The sequence below is a fragment of the Rattus rattus genome, chromosome 6, assembly GCF_011064425.1.
Source record: "Rattus rattus isolate New Zealand chromosome 6, Rrattus_CSIRO_v1, whole genome shotgun sequence".
In the NCBI taxonomy this organism is placed as follows: domain Eukaryota; kingdom Metazoa; phylum Chordata; class Mammalia; order Rodentia; family Muridae; genus Rattus; species Rattus rattus.
Window position 1 is genome coordinate 31,940,550 of NC_046159.1, and position 18,671 is coordinate 31,959,220.

General features: G+C 48.4%; 1 protein-coding gene across 2 annotated transcripts in view; it reads right to left on the reverse strand.

Annotated features, from left to right (window-relative positions):
• The window catches only part of Atg7 (autophagy related 7), a 177,504-nt gene that overhangs the window by 132,034 nt on the left and 26,799 nt on the right, over positions 1-18,671 (reverse strand). For both annotated transcript variants that reach the window (XM_032905890.1, XM_032905891.1), the window contains exons 9-15: positions 18,454-18,544; positions 17,556-17,700; positions 16,147-16,305; positions 12,695-12,889; positions 11,128-11,328; positions 9,555-9,670; positions 5,515-5,590 (exon numbers count right to left, since the gene is read on the reverse strand). In XM_032905890.1, the coding sequence (XP_032761781.1) occupies positions 5,515-5,590; positions 9,555-9,670; positions 11,128-11,328; positions 12,695-12,889; positions 16,147-16,305; positions 17,556-17,700; positions 18,454-18,544 (983 nt within the window). The remainder of the gene's footprint in view (positions 1-5,514; positions 5,591-9,554; positions 9,671-11,127; positions 11,329-12,694; positions 12,890-16,146; positions 16,306-17,555; positions 17,701-18,453; positions 18,545-18,671) is intronic.

An 18,671-nucleotide genomic window follows, 5' to 3' on the forward strand; every position in this document is an offset into this window, starting at 1 on the left:
TCTTCGGAATTCTGCTAGTGTCCTAATGCATACAATCTATTCATGACGCTTGGGCCTGTATTAGGGTGTCCTCATTTATAGGCACAGGACAGGTTCACAGGAGATGAGATGCTTGCCTAGGAGCAGGTAAACAGCAGGAGAAGGTGATCAGATCAGATACCTAGGACCTTCCTCACTCTCAGGCACTTCTGGACAGAGATCCTACCATGTTCTCATGGCCCGGGTTGTATCTATTATCTAAGACTGTACCAAGGGCAAGCATTCCTTGATGTCTCTAATCCCTGTATGCTCTGCAGTGTCTATGCTCAGGAAGCAGCTGCTTGGCTGGTTGTATGGAGAAGATGGACATTATGACCAGGTCACAAACTACATCAGCCAACATAGTACAACTGTGGACCATCCCATCTTCCTGCCACCATCTAGCTGAAGGCCACAGAGCCTGAGGGGAGGGAGAGCAAGGAAGCTCTTTCCCAGGTTACACCCCAGGCAATGCCCTCTTGCTGGACCTCCTCTAAGCAGACAGGGCACAAGAGTTGAGAATCCTTGAACCCACTCACAGCCCCAAAAGAGACCTAATTAAAAATAGAAGGCCTGGAAGCAGAAAGGTGGCTCAGTGGTTAAGAGCACATCCTTTCTTCCTGAGGACCTTCCTGAGTTTGATTCCCAGCACCCATATCAAGCTGCTTGCAACTGTCTGTAACCCCAGCTCCAGGAGCATCAAACACTCTGACCTCTGTGGGCATTTGTATTCATGTACATACATCACACACAGTCACTCGCACAAATACACATCATTAAAATAATAAAAAAATAAATCTTAAAAGGAAAAACAGAAGGCTGAAGACTAGGAAGAGAGGTGTCAGAGCCTGGGCACAGGCAATGGGCAGACAGGAAATGGATAGCGGCTAGAGTTTCGGGCCCCCTTTCACTCAGAGGACTCCCAGGTCAGCCTTTCCTGGTGCCCTGCCCTAGTTTTGCTTTTCTGCAAAGAGTAAAGGGAAAGAGTTTAAGAGCCCCAGAGAAGCATGAGCTCACAAGTGTAGACCTAGGGTAAGGACGCACACACACACACACACACACACACACACACACACACACACACACACACCCTAGGACACGTACTCTCAGGGACTTTTCCTTACCAATATTTCAGAGTTAGGAGTACATTCCTCAAAGGCAAAAATGCTAACTGCTTAGTCCACAAGATAAAGTGGGGCCTGGGTGTATGGACGTCTGCTGCAGGGTCCTTCTGAGGCATTCAGGCAAAGGCTGTCAGACTCCAGGTGTCTGAGTTCTGAGTCAGGAATGCTGTACACTTTATGACACCTGCATGGACCTCCGTCAAAGCCTTGTAGAGCTCACCCATCACCCAGGACCCAGGAAAAGACAGCTACCATGGTCAACTGTCATGGTCAACTTGGCTGGGCTTGGGGTCACCTAGGAGATGCACCTCTGGGCATGTCTGTGTGGGGGTTTTCAAAGAGGGGAGACCCTTTTTGAATGTGGGCAGTACCATCTTATGGGCTGGGGTCCTAGACCAGATAAAAACGGAAAAGAGGGAGTGAGCTCTGTACCAGCATTTCTTTTGTAGGAGGCACAGCTTAAGAGAAGCGACAGAGGAAGCAGACTTGTTAAGATGCTTGTCTCTCAGTGACATCAACAGAACTCATCCATATGTTTATTACAAATCCTTCCTCCCTAGGCCCTTACCCCAGCACTGCTTACTGGGCAAGAGAACTTGCTCTTATTGTAAAGGTCACAGGTGCTTTGCCATAAAGATGAACATTGCAAGGGAGTTTTGATGTAGCTATCCCTGAAGCCTTGTTGCCATAATCGCCATGTGGAGACTTTCCCCCAAAGTTTTACTGTTTTTAAGAGAGAAATAAAATAAAATAAAATAAAATAAAATAAAATAAAATAAAATAAAATAAACAATGAAGTCAGACTCTGGAAGTTTCTGACCCATGGCCTGCTGAAGTGGTTGGTGCTGACCTGGGTTTCATTCTTCACCCAAGTGGCTGTTTCCTTGCTGGCCGTGAGGCTTGCAGGAACCTTCCCAATCTCTCCCTGCTTCCTGGCTGTGCACATGTGGCATGTGGTCTCATGCTCTGTGGCCATGCCCTCTTCTCTGTGATGCAGTGTGATCTAGGACAAATCCTTCTCCTAACTTGCCTCTGGCAGATGTCTTGTCCTCGAGATGAAAAAGAAACAAATCCAACAGCCTGACGTCCTTTCTTGCCTCTCAATTTTCCCCTGCATGTGATGCACATGTATGCAGGTCGCATACATACATGTAACATGGAAGACTAAGTGGGGACCAGAGGTTGTTATTCTGTGTCTTCCTTATGTATATACAGAGGTAAAGCTTCTCACCAGATCCCAAGGCTCCATGGTGAGGCTCGTGTAACTGGCCAAATCCTCTAGGAGTCAGTCTCCGGTCTCTTCCTCCCAAGTGCTAGTGCCAAGGTCACAGGCGAGCTGCCATGCTCACCCTGCACTTATGTGGGAGCTGGGAATATGAAGTATGGTCCTGGGGCTTGTGTGACAGCGCTTTATCCACTGAGTCACCCCCCAACCCCCACATTTGAGTCAGGGTCTTATTATGTGCTCCAGAGAACCTGAACTCTCAACTCGCCTGTCCTCACCTCCAACTGCCAGGACTACAAGCTGTGCCATCATGTCTAGTTATCATTGTCTTCATAAAAGATCCAGGTTGGTGGGATATTAATTCGTTGCTGAGAACTACAATGAAAAACTTGTCTGCCAAAGCCCCCCGAGTCGGGAAAAAGCTCACTTTTCTGTTGGAAGGGGCATCTGGAGAAGCAGATGAACACGTGTGTGTGTGTGTGTGTGTGTGTGTGTGTGTGTGTGTGTGTGTGTGTGTTCACTTTGTGAGTGCCTGGATCATTCATTTGGTGATTTGGATCATTATCTGTATGTGGTTTATGCATCAACATAATACATTTTTTTTAAGAAAAAAACCCCACTCTCTTCATATACAAAGAGGTTTTACTTGCTGTCTGCCTGCAGCATCTATCCCTGTGGGTTGGGCCAGAGACTTAAAAAAAAATAAATAAATGTAAGAAGAGCCTGCTTCCTCACAGCTAGTGGTTTTTCACAGTTTTCAAGTCTCCCACCAGCTTTCTTCAGCTATAACATTCAGTTGATTTCAGTTGGGGACTAATCACGGTTCTCACTGTCCCTAGACAATATGTGAACGGGGCCAATTTGCCTGTGCACTCATACGGAGGGACAGAGCAAGCCAGTGGCCTCCCAGGTCCCACTCACAGGACAGCAAAGAAGTCAAGGAATGTTTTCCACCATTACACAGTGGTGTTGGGGGTGTTGGGGGTGGGGTGAGGGCTTTCAGGCATTGCACTCCACAGGGACAGATTAATAAGCACTCTCCTTGGGGCACTGAGAAAATGAGCCAGAACTTTGCAGGTCATTCTTTACAAGCAAAATCCACAAAGGGACTTAGCCAGCCCCCCTCCAACAGGAAACCATTTGTCTCTGGAGGAGGGAGAGGAGAGGAAGAGAAGGAGGGGTGGAGGAGGGAAAGGAGAGAAAAGAGGGGGAGGAGGAAGAAGGATGCTGAATCCGCCACAGGCCCAGCTCTGTGGAGATGACGCTCCCTAATCAAAGCACAGTTGCATAAATAGTCCCCTCCACTTGAGAGAAAGAAAAAAAAATATTTGTTTAAATGGGGACCGAACAACTCTGATTAATTCTGAAGTTCTTTCTCTCCTTTCCTTTTTAGAATGTTGCTAAAAATAAAGGCTTAAAACTTGAAATAAGCAACACACACACACACACACACACACACACACACACACACACACACACACACACACTTTTACCATATACGGTGGCATTATTCTTCAGCCTTTGAAAAGGTCAAATGAAGAGATGGCCAACAACCAAAAGAACCCTGCAGACACCTGCAGAAGACAGACAGCTGGAGGAGCTTGGTGAGTGACAGCGATGGCCGCTGGCTGGGGATGAATGCCTATGGAGGGATGAGGTGGCACAGCACTGGGAGACCGGCATGTGCCTGACACAGCCACCTACAACCACCTGTCTAGGGAGGGTGTTTTGTTCCCTGGCCTCAGCACTAAGAAAGCAACAGTGGCCGCAATTTAACTTAAAGGAAGAAGCCAGTGCAGGGGCATGACGGAAATTTTAACTGAGGCCCTCCTCAGCATGAAGTCTGTAAGGGAGATGAGGAGAAGGAAGAAAGGGGCAGGAGAAGAGGCAGGATGACCTGGAGAAGATGTGAGAGTAGCCCAGGTCAGCCTGAAGGTCAGCAGCCTTGTGTGGTGGGGGAGGGGTGGTTGCCACATTGCCAGGGTCTGCTGGGAGTGTGTCTGAGGACAAAGACTGACATGTTCAGATCATACAAATGACACACTTGGGAGATACTGGGGGAAGCCACCTTTCCTGGGGTTCTGTAGTTTCCAAAGCTGAGGCAGAGGTACTCCTGGACCCTTGCTAAAGCACTTACTTTCCTGACATAAACAGGTTAAGAGGCAGCAGGTATAAGACAGGAGAGACGCAGCAGAGCCAGGCTGGGGTGCCACCATGCAACCTTGGGCTCTCCAGCCACAGAAGCTCTGGGAGAATACCAGTCATAACTCCACGATGGCGGGCTAACCTTTTCTTTTGCAGATACCTCCTTACTGGAAAGCCCCAGGCACAGGGGCTGGGTGACTACACAGTGGCTTGATATGCATGATGCCCTGGGTTTCATGCCAGCACCAAACAAATACATTGGTCAGGTGGGGTCTGCAGTGAAGGGACCCCTCCCAGCTGTGGAATGCATGGGACCATGGAGAACAAACAGTTCCCCAAATGTGACACTAAAGCTGCCTGTGTTTTCCCAAAAGGCAGCAAGCAGACTGAGAGACCAGGACCTGTGGGCCTCATCCCATCTTCCCAGCATCTTTCATTTCAGCCTCAGGCATGGATCCTGCAAGCTGTGGTGGGAAAAGGCCCTGCTTCTGGGTGACATGGCTAACAGTCTGCCCATGCTTGTCCAGAAAGGCTTCCTGCCCAGGTAGGGCACTGGACACTGAAGGCTAGTCAGCTTATTCATACTCTGGGCTGCTGGGCTGGCATTTACCATCCTGGTCTCCATGCCTACCAGGGAGCTCAGTGTGATTTGCAAACAGGAAAACAAGGCCCTGAGAAGTTCTGAGACTGGGCCAGGGAAGGCCATAAATAGCAGGGCTGAGACTGAAGCTGGCTGAACCATTCATGGCAGTCCCAAGGCCTGTCCCTTCCTTTTCTACTGCATGGCAGAGTCTAGTCAGCAGCTTCAATACTTCAAAGTGAGGTAGTGCCACTGGTTCATTTCTTCTCAGCAGTATCCCCAGAAAAGAACGCTCTGCAGGTCATTAAGGCCCCTCTGAGGTCCCCGCTGCAGGAGTTGTGCTGAAGGAAGAGTGTGGCGGTCCCACCTTCACCTCTACTAGAGGATGGGGCAGGACCACACTTCATTTCCAAATCACTCACCTGATGAGGTACAAGCCCCAGCGAGGTGGGAGGCTCATTCATGCGGTCATCACTGCTGCTGGCGATGGCGTAGCCCCTGCAAGAGGGAAGGAAGCAGAAGGGCTCTTAGCTCCTTCATGCTCATGGTGATCACAGGAAAGAACATTTCAGGACACTGGAAAGAGTTAGGAGAGCCAATGCCCCTTTGCTGGCTTCATAAGCTCACAGGAAACTCATTTCCAGGGGAGAGAGGGAGGGAAGGGGTTAGTTTTTAAATGGACACCATAGAGCGGGAAGGATGAGAGCGAGCTTGTGAACACTGCCAAGTGGCAAACTCTCCTCTGTGCTTTGGGTCCAGCAGCTGTGAAACCGTAGGGAGGAAGCTGCACGAGACATTAGGGGCGTGTGAGAGGAACTGCCAAGTGCAAGGCCTCGCCTGCCTGCTCTCTCTCTCTCTCTCTCTCTCTCTCTCTCTCTCTCTCTCTCTCCAACTACTTCCTCTCACATGCTTCCACTACACTGTGAAGGGTAGCCTTAACTCCTGACTTGGGCTATCCTCCAGCTCAGCCTTCCAGCAGCTGGGAGTGGGTTGTGTATCCCCACACCCTCCTCTAACTTGCTAAACTTATCTAAATGCCATAAAAAATGGAGGAAGGAGATATAAAAGGAACGAACTGGGTGGGGAAAGTAACGGCTCCTCCCCAGAGAGGGTCAATGTTCATTTATGTCCCAGAAGAACTGTTTTTGACCTGTTTCAAAGACAAAGAAGGCAGGGATTTGGGATCAAGGTGTAGCTTTTACTTCCTACTAGAAATAGTAAGAAACTTGGATGGCAGGGGAGGTGAAGGCCGGGGAGGACATAGCTGTTTATCCCCTTTCATGCCTTCTCTACTAGCCACTGAGGCCCTCTGAGTCACATGACAAATAGATCATTGCCGTGGCTTTCTGCCAGTGCCTTTCTTGGAATTCAATTTGGATGAGAAATAAGTCTTTTCTAAATTTGATTCTCTGTCTCCACTACCAATGGCACATATAGCACAGCTCTCCAGAGCAGGGGAGTGACACTGGGGGAGCCAAGCCTGGCTGCCATTCACCAGCCATGAGTCTTAGACATCAAGCCCAGCTCCCCGCCAGAGATGGGACAAATGAGCCAGCGCATGAACTTGTAACGCTGGCACTGGACAGATTAAGGACCACAGCGAGTGTGTGCTACGTGAGTCCATAGCAAGTCTATAATACATAGGCAGTCTCTGCCCAAAACAACAATAAAAATCACAAATGCCAGTTAAACAAGTCGACAGTTCTAACGGACTTGGAGCAGGGCCTTGCACAAACTTTTCAGAAATGAACCGCAGTATCTATAGTCCAGTCAGGTGTGGACATCTGTTTGCTCTCAGGCCAAATTCTCAACTTCAGTGGAGAACTCTGTGGAATAAGATTATATATGCAAAGTTTAAAGCTGAAATGTGACAGTGACACTGAAAACTGTGATGGATTTAACCTCTCCCAGGCACAAAGAAGAAAGAATCGACTTGATAAGGATGAGCCAACAGAAAGCAAGGGACGACAGAGAACGATGAGGAGGCAGGGGACCCACACGAGGGACAGAGGGGACCAGACAGTACAGCTGGGGGCCTTAGAAAAAGCATGGAGGACAAGAGAATTGGGCAGAGTGACTGGCACTCTAGGGACAGGCAGAGAATGCGCACTGCAGATGGCACTCCCACGCCAGAGATGCCAGTCGCTGCCAGACGCTGCAGAAGGCTGAGCTAGAATGAAGTAGAGGAGGGAGATTGCCCCAAAGCCACTAGGGGAGGAGAAGGAGGAGGAGGGGGAGGAGGGGGGGGAGGAGGAGGAGGAGGAGGGAGGAGGAGGAGGAGGAGGAGGAGGAGGAGGAGGAGGAGGAGGAGGAGGAGGAGGAGGAGGAGGAGGAAAGAATATGCCAGTATTGAATTCCACCAAACATGAGAAACCTTCTTAAACACAAAGACCTTTGCAGACAAACAAAACTAAAACGCTTAGGGAAATTCTGCAGGCAGAAGAAAATGCCTCAGGGCCACAGGTTTAGAGACACAGGAAGAAATGAAAAATGTTAGCAAAACAAAATGAATACTAACTATGTAGCAATATCTTCTGGGGATTAAATGTGTAAAGAAATATTCCAAAAGTAAAGACCTTGCTGGTCATCTAGCCAACATTAATCTCCTCTTCTGCCTCTCACGATTTTCTTTAGAGAGGCAACAGGCCCAGATGACAAAGGTAATATCTTAGCATTTTCTGCAAGGTGAATCAAAGACTGCATTTTCTGACAAGGTTCTTTAAGAGGCAGCTCACGCTTCTGCAGCAGCAAGTCAGCTGTTGGCAAAAAGGAACCCATGAAGAAACTGGTTGACCCATTTTCCCAAGGTTGCTGTGACAGGAAAACATGGTTGTATTCCATGTTAGAAGCACAGGAAACAGTGCTTTGGGACTAGGTAACCAAAATAGCACCTTGCAGCCTCCAAGGCTGTGTCCTGGATGTGAGCCTAGTGGGTTTGTGGAGTGGGGAAGCTGCACGTAGAAAGTACAAGCTAATAACTGCGAGGGCCTGCTGTCAAGCAGCTTTGTATGTTTTCTGCTGTGTGTTGCCTTGACAGAAAACTGCACCAAGCAGGTAAGATCTACGCTCAGAAGCAACAAGGAAGGCACCAGGCCTGCAAGATGGTGTGGGAAGGGAAGTTGTGACCTGAGATACAGTGATCTGAGAGGAGTTACTTAGTTCATCCCAGACGGCCCTGGGAGGACAGGAGAAAGGCTGGCTGGTGTATTTATCTTTCCCAGGGTATTACTAGCAAATGACCGTCCTGGAGAAGCTGGGCTAGAACTGGGAATAGTCACAGGCTCTGTGGTGAGGGCTGCTGTACTGGAGAAGCAGCTGGTGAAAAGTAGGTGCTAAGGCTGAACAGGAGGATGGATGGGCACCAATCGAGAATTATTTAAAGTCAGACTTCAATAGTGACAAATATCTTATTTGCGACACTTGCCCCTGGACATTCCTTTACAACATGGCAGCCAGTGAGAGAGACACTGACTGGATGTGACCTGTGACCTTTCGTATGGATTTTGTCCATTCTGTGGTTAAAAGGTGTGGTTTCGTTTTAAGCTGAGGTCATCAGAAAATGCTTCCTGGAGAAAAGTAACAAAGAGGCCTTACTGCTCACTCCTGAGCTAACACCAAATGATAGATTCTGGGAGGGAGGAAGGCACAGTACAAAGATGTGTATCGACTGCTGAGCCCAGCAGGCTCCAGTGATCACCCATCCTGGTCACACAGCTGGCCTGGTCACACTCACTGGGTCACAAAACAAAGCAAAAAGTCATGTATATGAGGAAGATACTTGTAGGGTGGAGGCAGGAGATAGGCAGTGGTGGGTGGGAGAATAATCATCGCTATAATCATGTTTCGTGCATATATGAAATTATGCAGGAACAAATCTATTAATTAAAAAAAAGGAAACTGATGAAAGGAATCCCTTTGTCTCAAGTCCCAATGGCTTTTAGTTTGTGTTAAAATAAATGCTATTTTCCTGTGAGTAGGCACTGTCACACAGGTGTGACACTGGAGCACAGCATCTTGTGCCCATAGGGGAGGGAGGCTGCATGGTACATGTTGAGGCTCTGGATCTAGCCTGGACTGTGGACTTAGAACTTTCATTAGTCAAGTCCCTGGACACAGACTTCAGCCACAGGCAGTTCCCAATGCCAGTGACACATTCACAATGTCCAGGGCTAAGAACCACTACAGACTAACAGAAGAGAAGTGTAAAAGACCACATGCCCCTGCAAAAGTCTTTCTTTTTCCTTATCAACTACCAAAATAATCAGAAGAATTCAAGAATGGCACAGGGGCATACCCCCAAGGAGGGCAGAGGGACATACCCCAAAGATCACATGCTGACTGGACCAGGTGTTCTTAGTCTTGTTTTGAGGTTAGAAAGCCCAAGAGAGTCCGAGGGAGACAGTGCCCAGTCATTACCAACAAGCACTTAGTTCACATGTTCATCTGTTGGCTCCAGACTCACCCCTCAGGATGCTGCAGGACAGAAACCATCAGCTCCACAGCCAGGGCTCCTGCAATCACGGCCAGGCCTGGGCGGCTCACTGTGCACTGCTGGTCCAGAGTCCGGTCTCTGGTGGACTAAAGAGAAACAACCACGGACATGTATAGAATATTCTAGTTCAGCCAGATTTAGGTGAACCTGAAACTCCCCATGATAAAGCTTTAAAATACAACCAGATTGGTGTACTGGATGAAGACCAGATGGTCTCACCCTGTCTTGTCCTGGGAGACTACGTAATTAAACGAGGCACTACACTGAACAGGATGTGCACTGTAGAGACAGATGGGACATTAGCCATCAGTATGGCCTCATGGTGGCTCTGCACCCAGTGCCCCTCCACAAGACCCCATCACTCCCCTTGTACTTGGTAGACGAGAGGTGGAGTCACAGGGAGGAACATTCTTGAGTATTCAGTAACTCTCCTGTCTGAGGTAGTGGCTCAGAGTGACCCTGACTGAGGCAGGAGCCACAATCTCTACCCTGCTTCCTCTGTTCCTGTGCTTCATCTTCCTGCCTATGCTCTGAGGACTTAAGTGTGAAACTGCAAGCATCTGTTACTACCTGGCTATACGCACAAGCTGTGACTGGGTCAAACCCACAGATTCTATCTTCCAAATGGGCAAATCCCAGGGTTATTTAATGCTATAAAAATTTCAATGTAAAGGAAAGACCTGGCTGTCCTGCTTGGAGGTCAACCCTGTTTGATAGCAACCACTGACCAATAGGGCAAGCTGCATGTTCTAGCACCTTATAAAGATCATTAAGCCTCCTTCCTCCCTCACACAAGAGGAGATAGCAGCTTTTCTCTGTCAGTAGTTCCAGAGAGAGCAGACTGGCTTATAACAGCAGAAGGGGAAACAGGGCAGTTCACAGAAGAGGTTTGCTGCTGACCCGAGAGACATCTGTCCCTGCAGGCTCACTAGGGCTGCAGAACCCAGCTAGAGGCACCGCAATGAGCATGCTCAGAGTGGGGGTGGGAGTTCCTTTTCTAGATTGTCAGATAAAAGTATACTAGATAAAGTTAAGAGGTCAATTTCAACAAACAAGAAATATTTTTTTTATTCTAAGCAGCTCTTGACTACTATAAAGGGCAAACTTATTTACTTAAAAAAACAACGAACCAAACAAAGAAACCAAACAAACAAAAACAAACAAACAAACAAAAAAACCCCAAAACCAAAACCAAAATAACACTTGCTGTTTACCTGAAATTCAGTTTCTAGACAGTGTGACAGGCCCGTGCCCTGCCCTGTTCTCCAAAGTCCCAGGGAACAAGAGGCATTCTGGATCATCGAAGAGACAGCATAAGAATGAACCAGAGCCTGGGGCTCTTAGTCTCCTCGTATTTGGGGCTCTTTTTGGAGTGAATGCAGGGCTACAAGGGGGTAGGTTATGCAGGCCACATTTATGCAGTGACTGTGGCTCAGCCATTCAGGTAAGGGCGCCAACCTTGGCACATGGTGGGACAGTCCCCCTCCCTACAACTAGAGAGCCTGCTTTATTAGACAGTCTTCAAACACAGAGCCCTACTTACATCTCCTGGGGCCACCACATCATTGCAGAAGTAGCAGCCAAGCTTGTATCCGGGGATGTTGGCAAAAAGTGAGGAGCCCAGGTCAGCAGGTGCTACAAGATGGCTTGGGCACAGGTCCCCGGCTCCCTGCTGCTTGGGTTTCTTCAGGCCATGTCTCATGACAACAAAGGTGTCAAACCCCAAGGCAGCATTGATGACCAGCTGTTAGCATTGAAGGAAGAAAAGGGAGTCAGGACAAACACATTTCAGGCCAAGGCTAAGTTCTCATGTGGCTACCTTTAAATTGCTTTTTTCTTTCTTGTGAGTGTAACTAGTCTTTAACAGCCAACTGAAACCTGCAAGAGACGATAAACCGCTAACACAAACATCTCATTTAAGACGCTTTACAAATATTGCCTGTTTACAGACGAGGATCCTGAAGGTCAGAGTTCACCTCTGCCCCAGAGTTACAGAGCTGACAGGAGGAACTGTGAACAGCAGTTGGTGGTTGCCCACACCACCCTGCCACACCCTTTTAGTTCCTTGGAAAACTTGACTGGGACACAGTTTGTAAGTCACGATTTTCCCACCATGTGGATTTTCTTTGTTTTTTCTTTTCTTTCTTTCTTTTTTTTTTTTTTTTCTTTTGTTTTTCGAGACAGGATTTCCTTCTGTAGTCCAGGCTGCCCTGAAATTTACTCTGTAGGCCAGGCTGGCCTCAAACTCAGAGATCTGCCTGCCTCTCCCCACTGAGTGCTGGGATGAAAGGCAGGCACTACCACCAGCACACAGATTTTACAGAGAAGCCTTCTGTGTACTTTTAGAGCTCCCTCTTGATTGGAATTAAGTTGTTTTCCAAAATTTTTGGTTACATACAAAGTTTGAAAGAATAAGAAAAGGCACACTGGAGAAGATAAAATAAAAACCACAGCTCTGGGGGTTCTCGAAACTCCGAGGCATTGCCTCTTGTACCTCCTCTCCCCTTCCTGGTTTGTCCTTTGCCTCACGTATGACAGACAGAGGGTGGATGATGAATGAATGACAGACAGATGAGGGGTGATGGCAGCAGAGGCAGACATGCATGTTTTTATATACAATTGTAACATAACATTCATATGCTATTTTATCTTATAATATGGTATTTTCTTACTGCCATTCCTTGAAAACTTCCCTAAGAATGGCTGCATACTTAAGTGTCCTACATCACAGGCCTTTGGACTTCACATGCACCTGCAAGGATTGCTGGAATAGGAAGCACACCCATTGCAGATTGATGACGTGAGGTAGGGCCACACAGGTCACCCTCCACCCTGGGGAGGGCGGGCTCTAGATGCAGGGCCACACAGCTCACCCTCCTTCCTGAGGAGGGCGGGCTCTAGATGCAGGGCCACACAGCTCACCCTCCTTCCTGAGGAGGGCGGGCTCTAGATGCAGGGCCACACAGCTCACCCTCCTTCCTGAGGAGGGCGGGCTCTAGATGCAGGGCCACACAGCTCACCCTCCACCCTGGAGGAGGGCGTGCTGTGGACATGTCTCTCTTGAGTGGCTCACTAAGTTCTAGACAGAGGTAGCATAAGGCACACTCCACCTTTCGCTTGCTGGCTGCAATAACAGTAGGAAGCCACCGGCTCTCCCTGGTGTCCATTAGCAGGAAGATGACATCGTGGCTATCGATGAGCTCCTCCAGCTGCTCCACATCTCTCCGGGCCTGCTCCATCGTGACGTCAGAGAAGTTCACAGGGTGTCCGGGCATGGGAATGCTCATGTTGAACCCGCTGGCATTCTAGGGAAGCAATGACCACACTTACATCACTTACACTATAGCAATTCCTCTGCCCACAGTGCTACTGCTCTTCCCTCAAATACCTGGGCTCTGCTCTATGCCTTCACTACTTCCTTGAGCCATTTGTGTGTGTGTGTGTGTGTGTGTGTGTGTGTGTGTGTGTGTGTGTGTGTGTGTGTGTGTGTGTGTGTGCATGTGGCTATGTATCTGTCTGTGAATGTGTGTGTACATGTGTCTGTGTCTGTCTATGCATGTGGCTATGTATATGTGAATGTGTGAATACATGTGTCTCTCTGTGCGTTCATATCTGTGTGTGTATGTGTGTCTGTGCATATGTGTGTGGGTGTGTATATCTGTCTCTCTCTCTCTCTGTGTACATGAGTCTCTCTGTGTGTACATGTGTCTGTGTGTATGTGTGTGTATATGTGTCTGTCTCTGCGTACATGAGTCTGTGTGTGTACATGTGTCTCTGTGTGTGTGTGTCTGTCTATGCATGTGTCTATGTATCCATCTGTGAATATGTGTATACATGTGTCTGTGTGTCTGTGTGAGTATATATGTCTGTCTCTCTCTGTGTGTACATGAGTCTGTGTGTGTCTGTTGCTGAGGATGGAACTCAGAGTCACAGGAGCAGCACAGCCAGGGATTCACTTCCACAGAAGGCAAGGGATCAAAACTGCATCTCAGTCCTCTGCATCCCACTGGCCACAGGCAAGTGTGAAAACATCAGCTTTCCCAGAGTTGACAAAACACCGACTTTTCAGATGGCTGCAGGTGGGGTGCAGATTGGAAAATTCAGGAACTAAGTGGCAGAGCTTAGACTCAAAGCAACACCTTCATGGGCCCATGGAGGGTCACAGTCCTCTCCGGTGACAGACTAGAATGTTCTCCCAGGTGGGCATGCTTGTCCACCCCGGGGTAGAATGACAGGGCTGCATCTTCTTCCACAGGACTTTCAGGCCTCCCACTGGGACTACAGAGTACACTGGTCAATGCCTCCAAGCCTGTGCTTGGCCCTGTGACTTGCTTAAGCAATAGAAAAGAAGGTGGTGTGCTGTGATGAGACTGACCTGAGACTCTCTGGCCTTCTATTCTTCCTAGGAACCACAGGACCAGGAGACTGTGGCTCCTCAGGCCTCCATTTTGAAGCAATCCCATACAAGGTGGACTGGAAGCTGAGTCCAGCCTCGCCTATCAGCTTACGTCCCCGGCTGGCACACCCGCAGTGCCAGCTTGTATCTGAGACTCGGAAATTGTGAGCTATGCCACAGTGCCAGCAGAGACCTAACTAACATCGCAGCGGTGACGCTTTGCCTACCCAACGCAGAGCTGGGAACAGTGGATCCTCAGGCAATGCTATGGAATTCCACTTGATAAATGATGCTCCCCAGGGATGCTTGTGAAATAAAACATCGACAACAGGAGGCTTCGATAACATATGAATCAATATTGAAAGACTAAAAGAGGAAATTTCTGGAAGGCAAGCTTTTCCACGTCTAGAGCTGAGGATGCCACTCTTACTAGCATTGTAGGAAGAAACCTTAAAGATTGTTCATGTGGTTTCTGTTACATAAAATGATCATGTATTCAATGGGCAGACTTGCTGAATGACTTTAAAAACATCTTAAAACTCACTTTTTAAGTGAGTTGAATATGCTGGTTAGTTTTTGTGAGTTTGACACAAACTTGAGTTGTCTGAGAGGAAGAGCCTCAGCTAAGGAATTACCTCAATCAATCAGACCAGCCTGTAGGCATGCCTCTAGTCCATTTTCTTGATTGACAACCGATGTGGGAGGGCCCATCCTGCTGTGGGTGATGCTATCCTGGGCTACATGGTACAGGAGTGTATAAGAAAGCAGGCTGAGCAAACCATGGAGAGCATTCCTCCACAACTCTGCCTCTGCCCTGCTGGAGTTCCTGAGTCCTCTCAGTGAGGGACTGTGATCACAGAAGCCTGTTCCTCCTTCTCAGTGGTTCTGTCAATGCTTTATCACAGCAACAGAGAGCAAAGGAGGAGGGCAGGGATTGTCTCTCATCCGTCATCTCGAAAGGATTACGAGTGTGACTCAAAAGTAGCAGGAGATGCAGCCAAGGATCCAGCTTTCAGCCAGTCCTGCAGATGTAGTCAGTAGTTTCATGAGTGGCCCTCTGAGCCAGTGGGTAGTCTGTGACAGGCGAAAACTAATACCCTCCATCTGCACCCACCAGAGATCCATGTACAGGCAGGCAGTCTGAAAACATGCCGCTCCAAGTGACACTTCTTCACTCGTTCTTCATGACTTCTACTGGGGTGTATGAGAGGCACTTGCTGGGCAGTGCTGGGGATGGCAGCCAGGGTGTCACACATACCAGGCAGACACTTTCCCATCTGGCTATGGCCAGCTCTAGCTGTATTTTACTTGTCTGGCTGGTGGGTTTGAATGCATGTGCTTGTGTGTTGACATGGGTGTGGGACTGCTCTGCGTGTGTATGTATAACACATGAGTGTGCAGGTGTGCATGCACCATGATGTGTACGGAGAGGTCAGAAGGCAGCCTCAGATGGCAGGCCTCACCTCCCACCTTGTTAGAGCAGAAGCTTTTGGTTGTGATGGTTTGTTGCTGCACAGGCCAGATTAGCTGGCCAGCCAGCCAGTTTCCCAGCCCTCTCCTGTCTCTGCTTCCTTCCCACCATGGAAGCACCAGGATTACACACACACACACACACACACACACACACACACACACACACACACACACACTCACACACACACACACACACACACACTCACACACACACACCACACCACACACACACACACACCACACCACACACACACACACATACACTCACACACACACACACATTCACAATACACTCATACACCGCACCACACACACACACACCACACCACACACACTCACACACACACACATACTCACACACACACAATCACACACACACACTCACGCATGCACACACACACACACACACACACACACACACACACACACACACACACACAGGCACGCACTTCCATGCCTGGCTTCATGTTTACATAGCAAGCATTTTATCCAATCACCCCTTTCTTGGTAGTGTTTTAAAGAGGCTATCATGAGATTAGGTGGCAGGCTCGGTCACATGATGACCTGGTAGGAAGTAACACATGTCAGTCACCAATACTACAGAGCCTTAATCCCCAGGATTCCCAGGACTTAAACATTTATAGAGTTTACAGGAAAGAAAACATGGACGTTCCCCCTGAATCATCAACATACCACTCCGGGAAATATTTTCTGGAGCCGCTCTGCTGCAGCCAGGGCCTTGGGCTTGCCACCCCCTAGACAATCTTCAAATTCATACAGAGGCTGCCTCACGGGATTGGAGTAGGAGATCTTGGCGTTGTCCACAAACGTGACGTGTCTGACGCCCCAGCCCTGCACGGAAACAGGAGACCATGGCACCCTCCCGACGGGCATGTGCCAGCACATATTTCTAGAAGTCTCTAAAAAGGGTTTTGCTTTTGAGCAGCAGGGACATTAAGATATTGGAAACTATAGAATTTTAACTGTACAAATTCAATTTTTGATCATTAGAATGTCAATTTCTTTTTAAAAGATGAAATAATTATATGCCGGGACCTAGATCCCCATGGTCATTAGACCAGGAACTGTCACAGTAATTCTCACTTACAATGTGTTATTTCTGACAGTGTCACTAGAGGAAGATTGCCAGGGAATGCTAGAAGAATTCTACTTTGTTGTTTCAGGATTAACAAGAGCCTGCAGCGGTCTTTGGTTTCTCTTAATAAGTAATTAAGTATAAATATCAACTCCTCTGGAAACTCACTTTGAATCTCAATTAAGTCTTCAGAAAAATGACTTGTAAGTTGTCCCCATGTAAAAGAATGGAGAACATTCTTGGAGTATTTCTCCATGCTGGAGAAATCTGGCTTATAATTGGGCCTTACAAAACGAGTCTGTATTTGCATGTGAGTTGTCCTGTTGTCATGGACATCACTTTCATAGACAAGACCATTTCTGAAAACCTTTTTAAAGATTTGTTTTGTGCATAATGTTTGCCTCCATGTGTGTAAGTACATACATAAAATGCCCAAGGGAGTCAGAAAGGGGCATCAGATCTCCTGAATCTAGAGTTATGAGCTGTTGTGAACTGCTGTGTGGGTGCTGAGAACTGAACCTAGGTTCTCTCCAAAAGCAGCATTAATCCTAAGCTCTGAGACATCTCTCCAGCCCCTATATTTCCTCACAGTTATGAAACCACATAGCTTTAAAGTTAAACTATTAGGTTACAGAGAAAACGTTTTGTAAATAGCAGGCCATGAGCCAGTTTTTATAAATATAAATGAATGGGTAAGTGACAAGGCCCTGGAAAGGCCACCATTTCCTTCTGCCAGGACAATCCTGGAACAATGGTGATGTCTTTGTGTACGAATTCTATTTGTGGGATGGGAAGTGGGGCTGGGGCTGAGGCTGGGGCTGGGGCTGGGGCTGGGGCTGGGGCTGGGGCGGGGCTGGGGCTGGGGCAGGGCTGGGCTGGAAGGCATTCTCTGCTTCTATCTCACAACGGCTGCAGACTGCTCTTAGAACTATAAAGATGCTGAGGAGAACAAAAGGGATGGGAAGGAGGCACAGCTTGATGGTGGCCATGAGGCCACCAAACTCACCATCAGTGTCCTAGCCACGTTACACCCCAAGGTACCAGCTCCCAGCAGCAGGCACTTGACAGACACGACCTTGTCCAAGTCCAAGGTGGGGACCAATCGCCAGCACATCAGCTTGAGATTCAGATCCACGGATGACTCAGCCAGCCTGGAACACAAGATTAATGGGCGGCTGAGTCACTCACTTGGGCTCCAGACTTATTTCTAACAGAGAGACATGATCTATGGGAGGGACAAGATGGGGGTAGCTTGGCAGTCAGAATCACAGTAGAAATAAGACGAAGCTTATAGGCAACCGGGAGGAGAAAGGTCACCACACAGAAAGCATGCCACCGGCCTCTGTAATTCTGGGGTGGGGATGAAATTCCTGTAGGGAGCTTCACCAACAGCAAGGTGAAGGGAAGTCAGAGCGGTCATGAGCTGAGGTGTAGGTTTAAAACAATGGCTCTTCCAAGTCCAGAAATTCTCCTAGTCTTAATAAAGGGTGAGCGGATTCTCATCCTTCAATATAAACTGGCTTCTCCACAAATGCAACATTCCTTGTAATATCCTTCTGTGGTGGCAAGTAGATCAGAGGTCCACAGCCAGGAATAAAGAACCAGGAAAGGAGGCAGAGGCAGGTGGATTTCTGCAACTTCCAGGCAAGCCACGGCTGGCCTGCTCTATAAAGAACAACAATACAACAACAAAAACTCAAAGAAGCAGTGGTGAGGTCCAGGTGCCTCAGAGTCTGACCTAGAAACAACAGTCAAGAAGCCGTGCACGCCTCGGGACACCCGCCCCCCTAACCCTCACGACGCCATGGACAAGCAGTGGCTGGCTCAATACCAGCACCACTGAACTGCACAGCACAGCATTGCCACCACACCCACTGAGACTGGGGGCCCCCGGTCACATCTACCTTTTGGGGTCCATACATCCGCTGAGGTTCACCATCCTCGGACCCATGCCTCCTTTCTGGTTCTTCTCCCAGCCAACTGCCTTAGGACAATCTTAAGTGCAAATAAGACATGAAGTTTACTAAGAGGGGAAAGACAGACAGACTCAAACTCATGTCTTCGTGCTAATGTGGCAAGGATGTTACAGAAGGAACCCTCTCCTTCCCCCGACTTAGCTTTT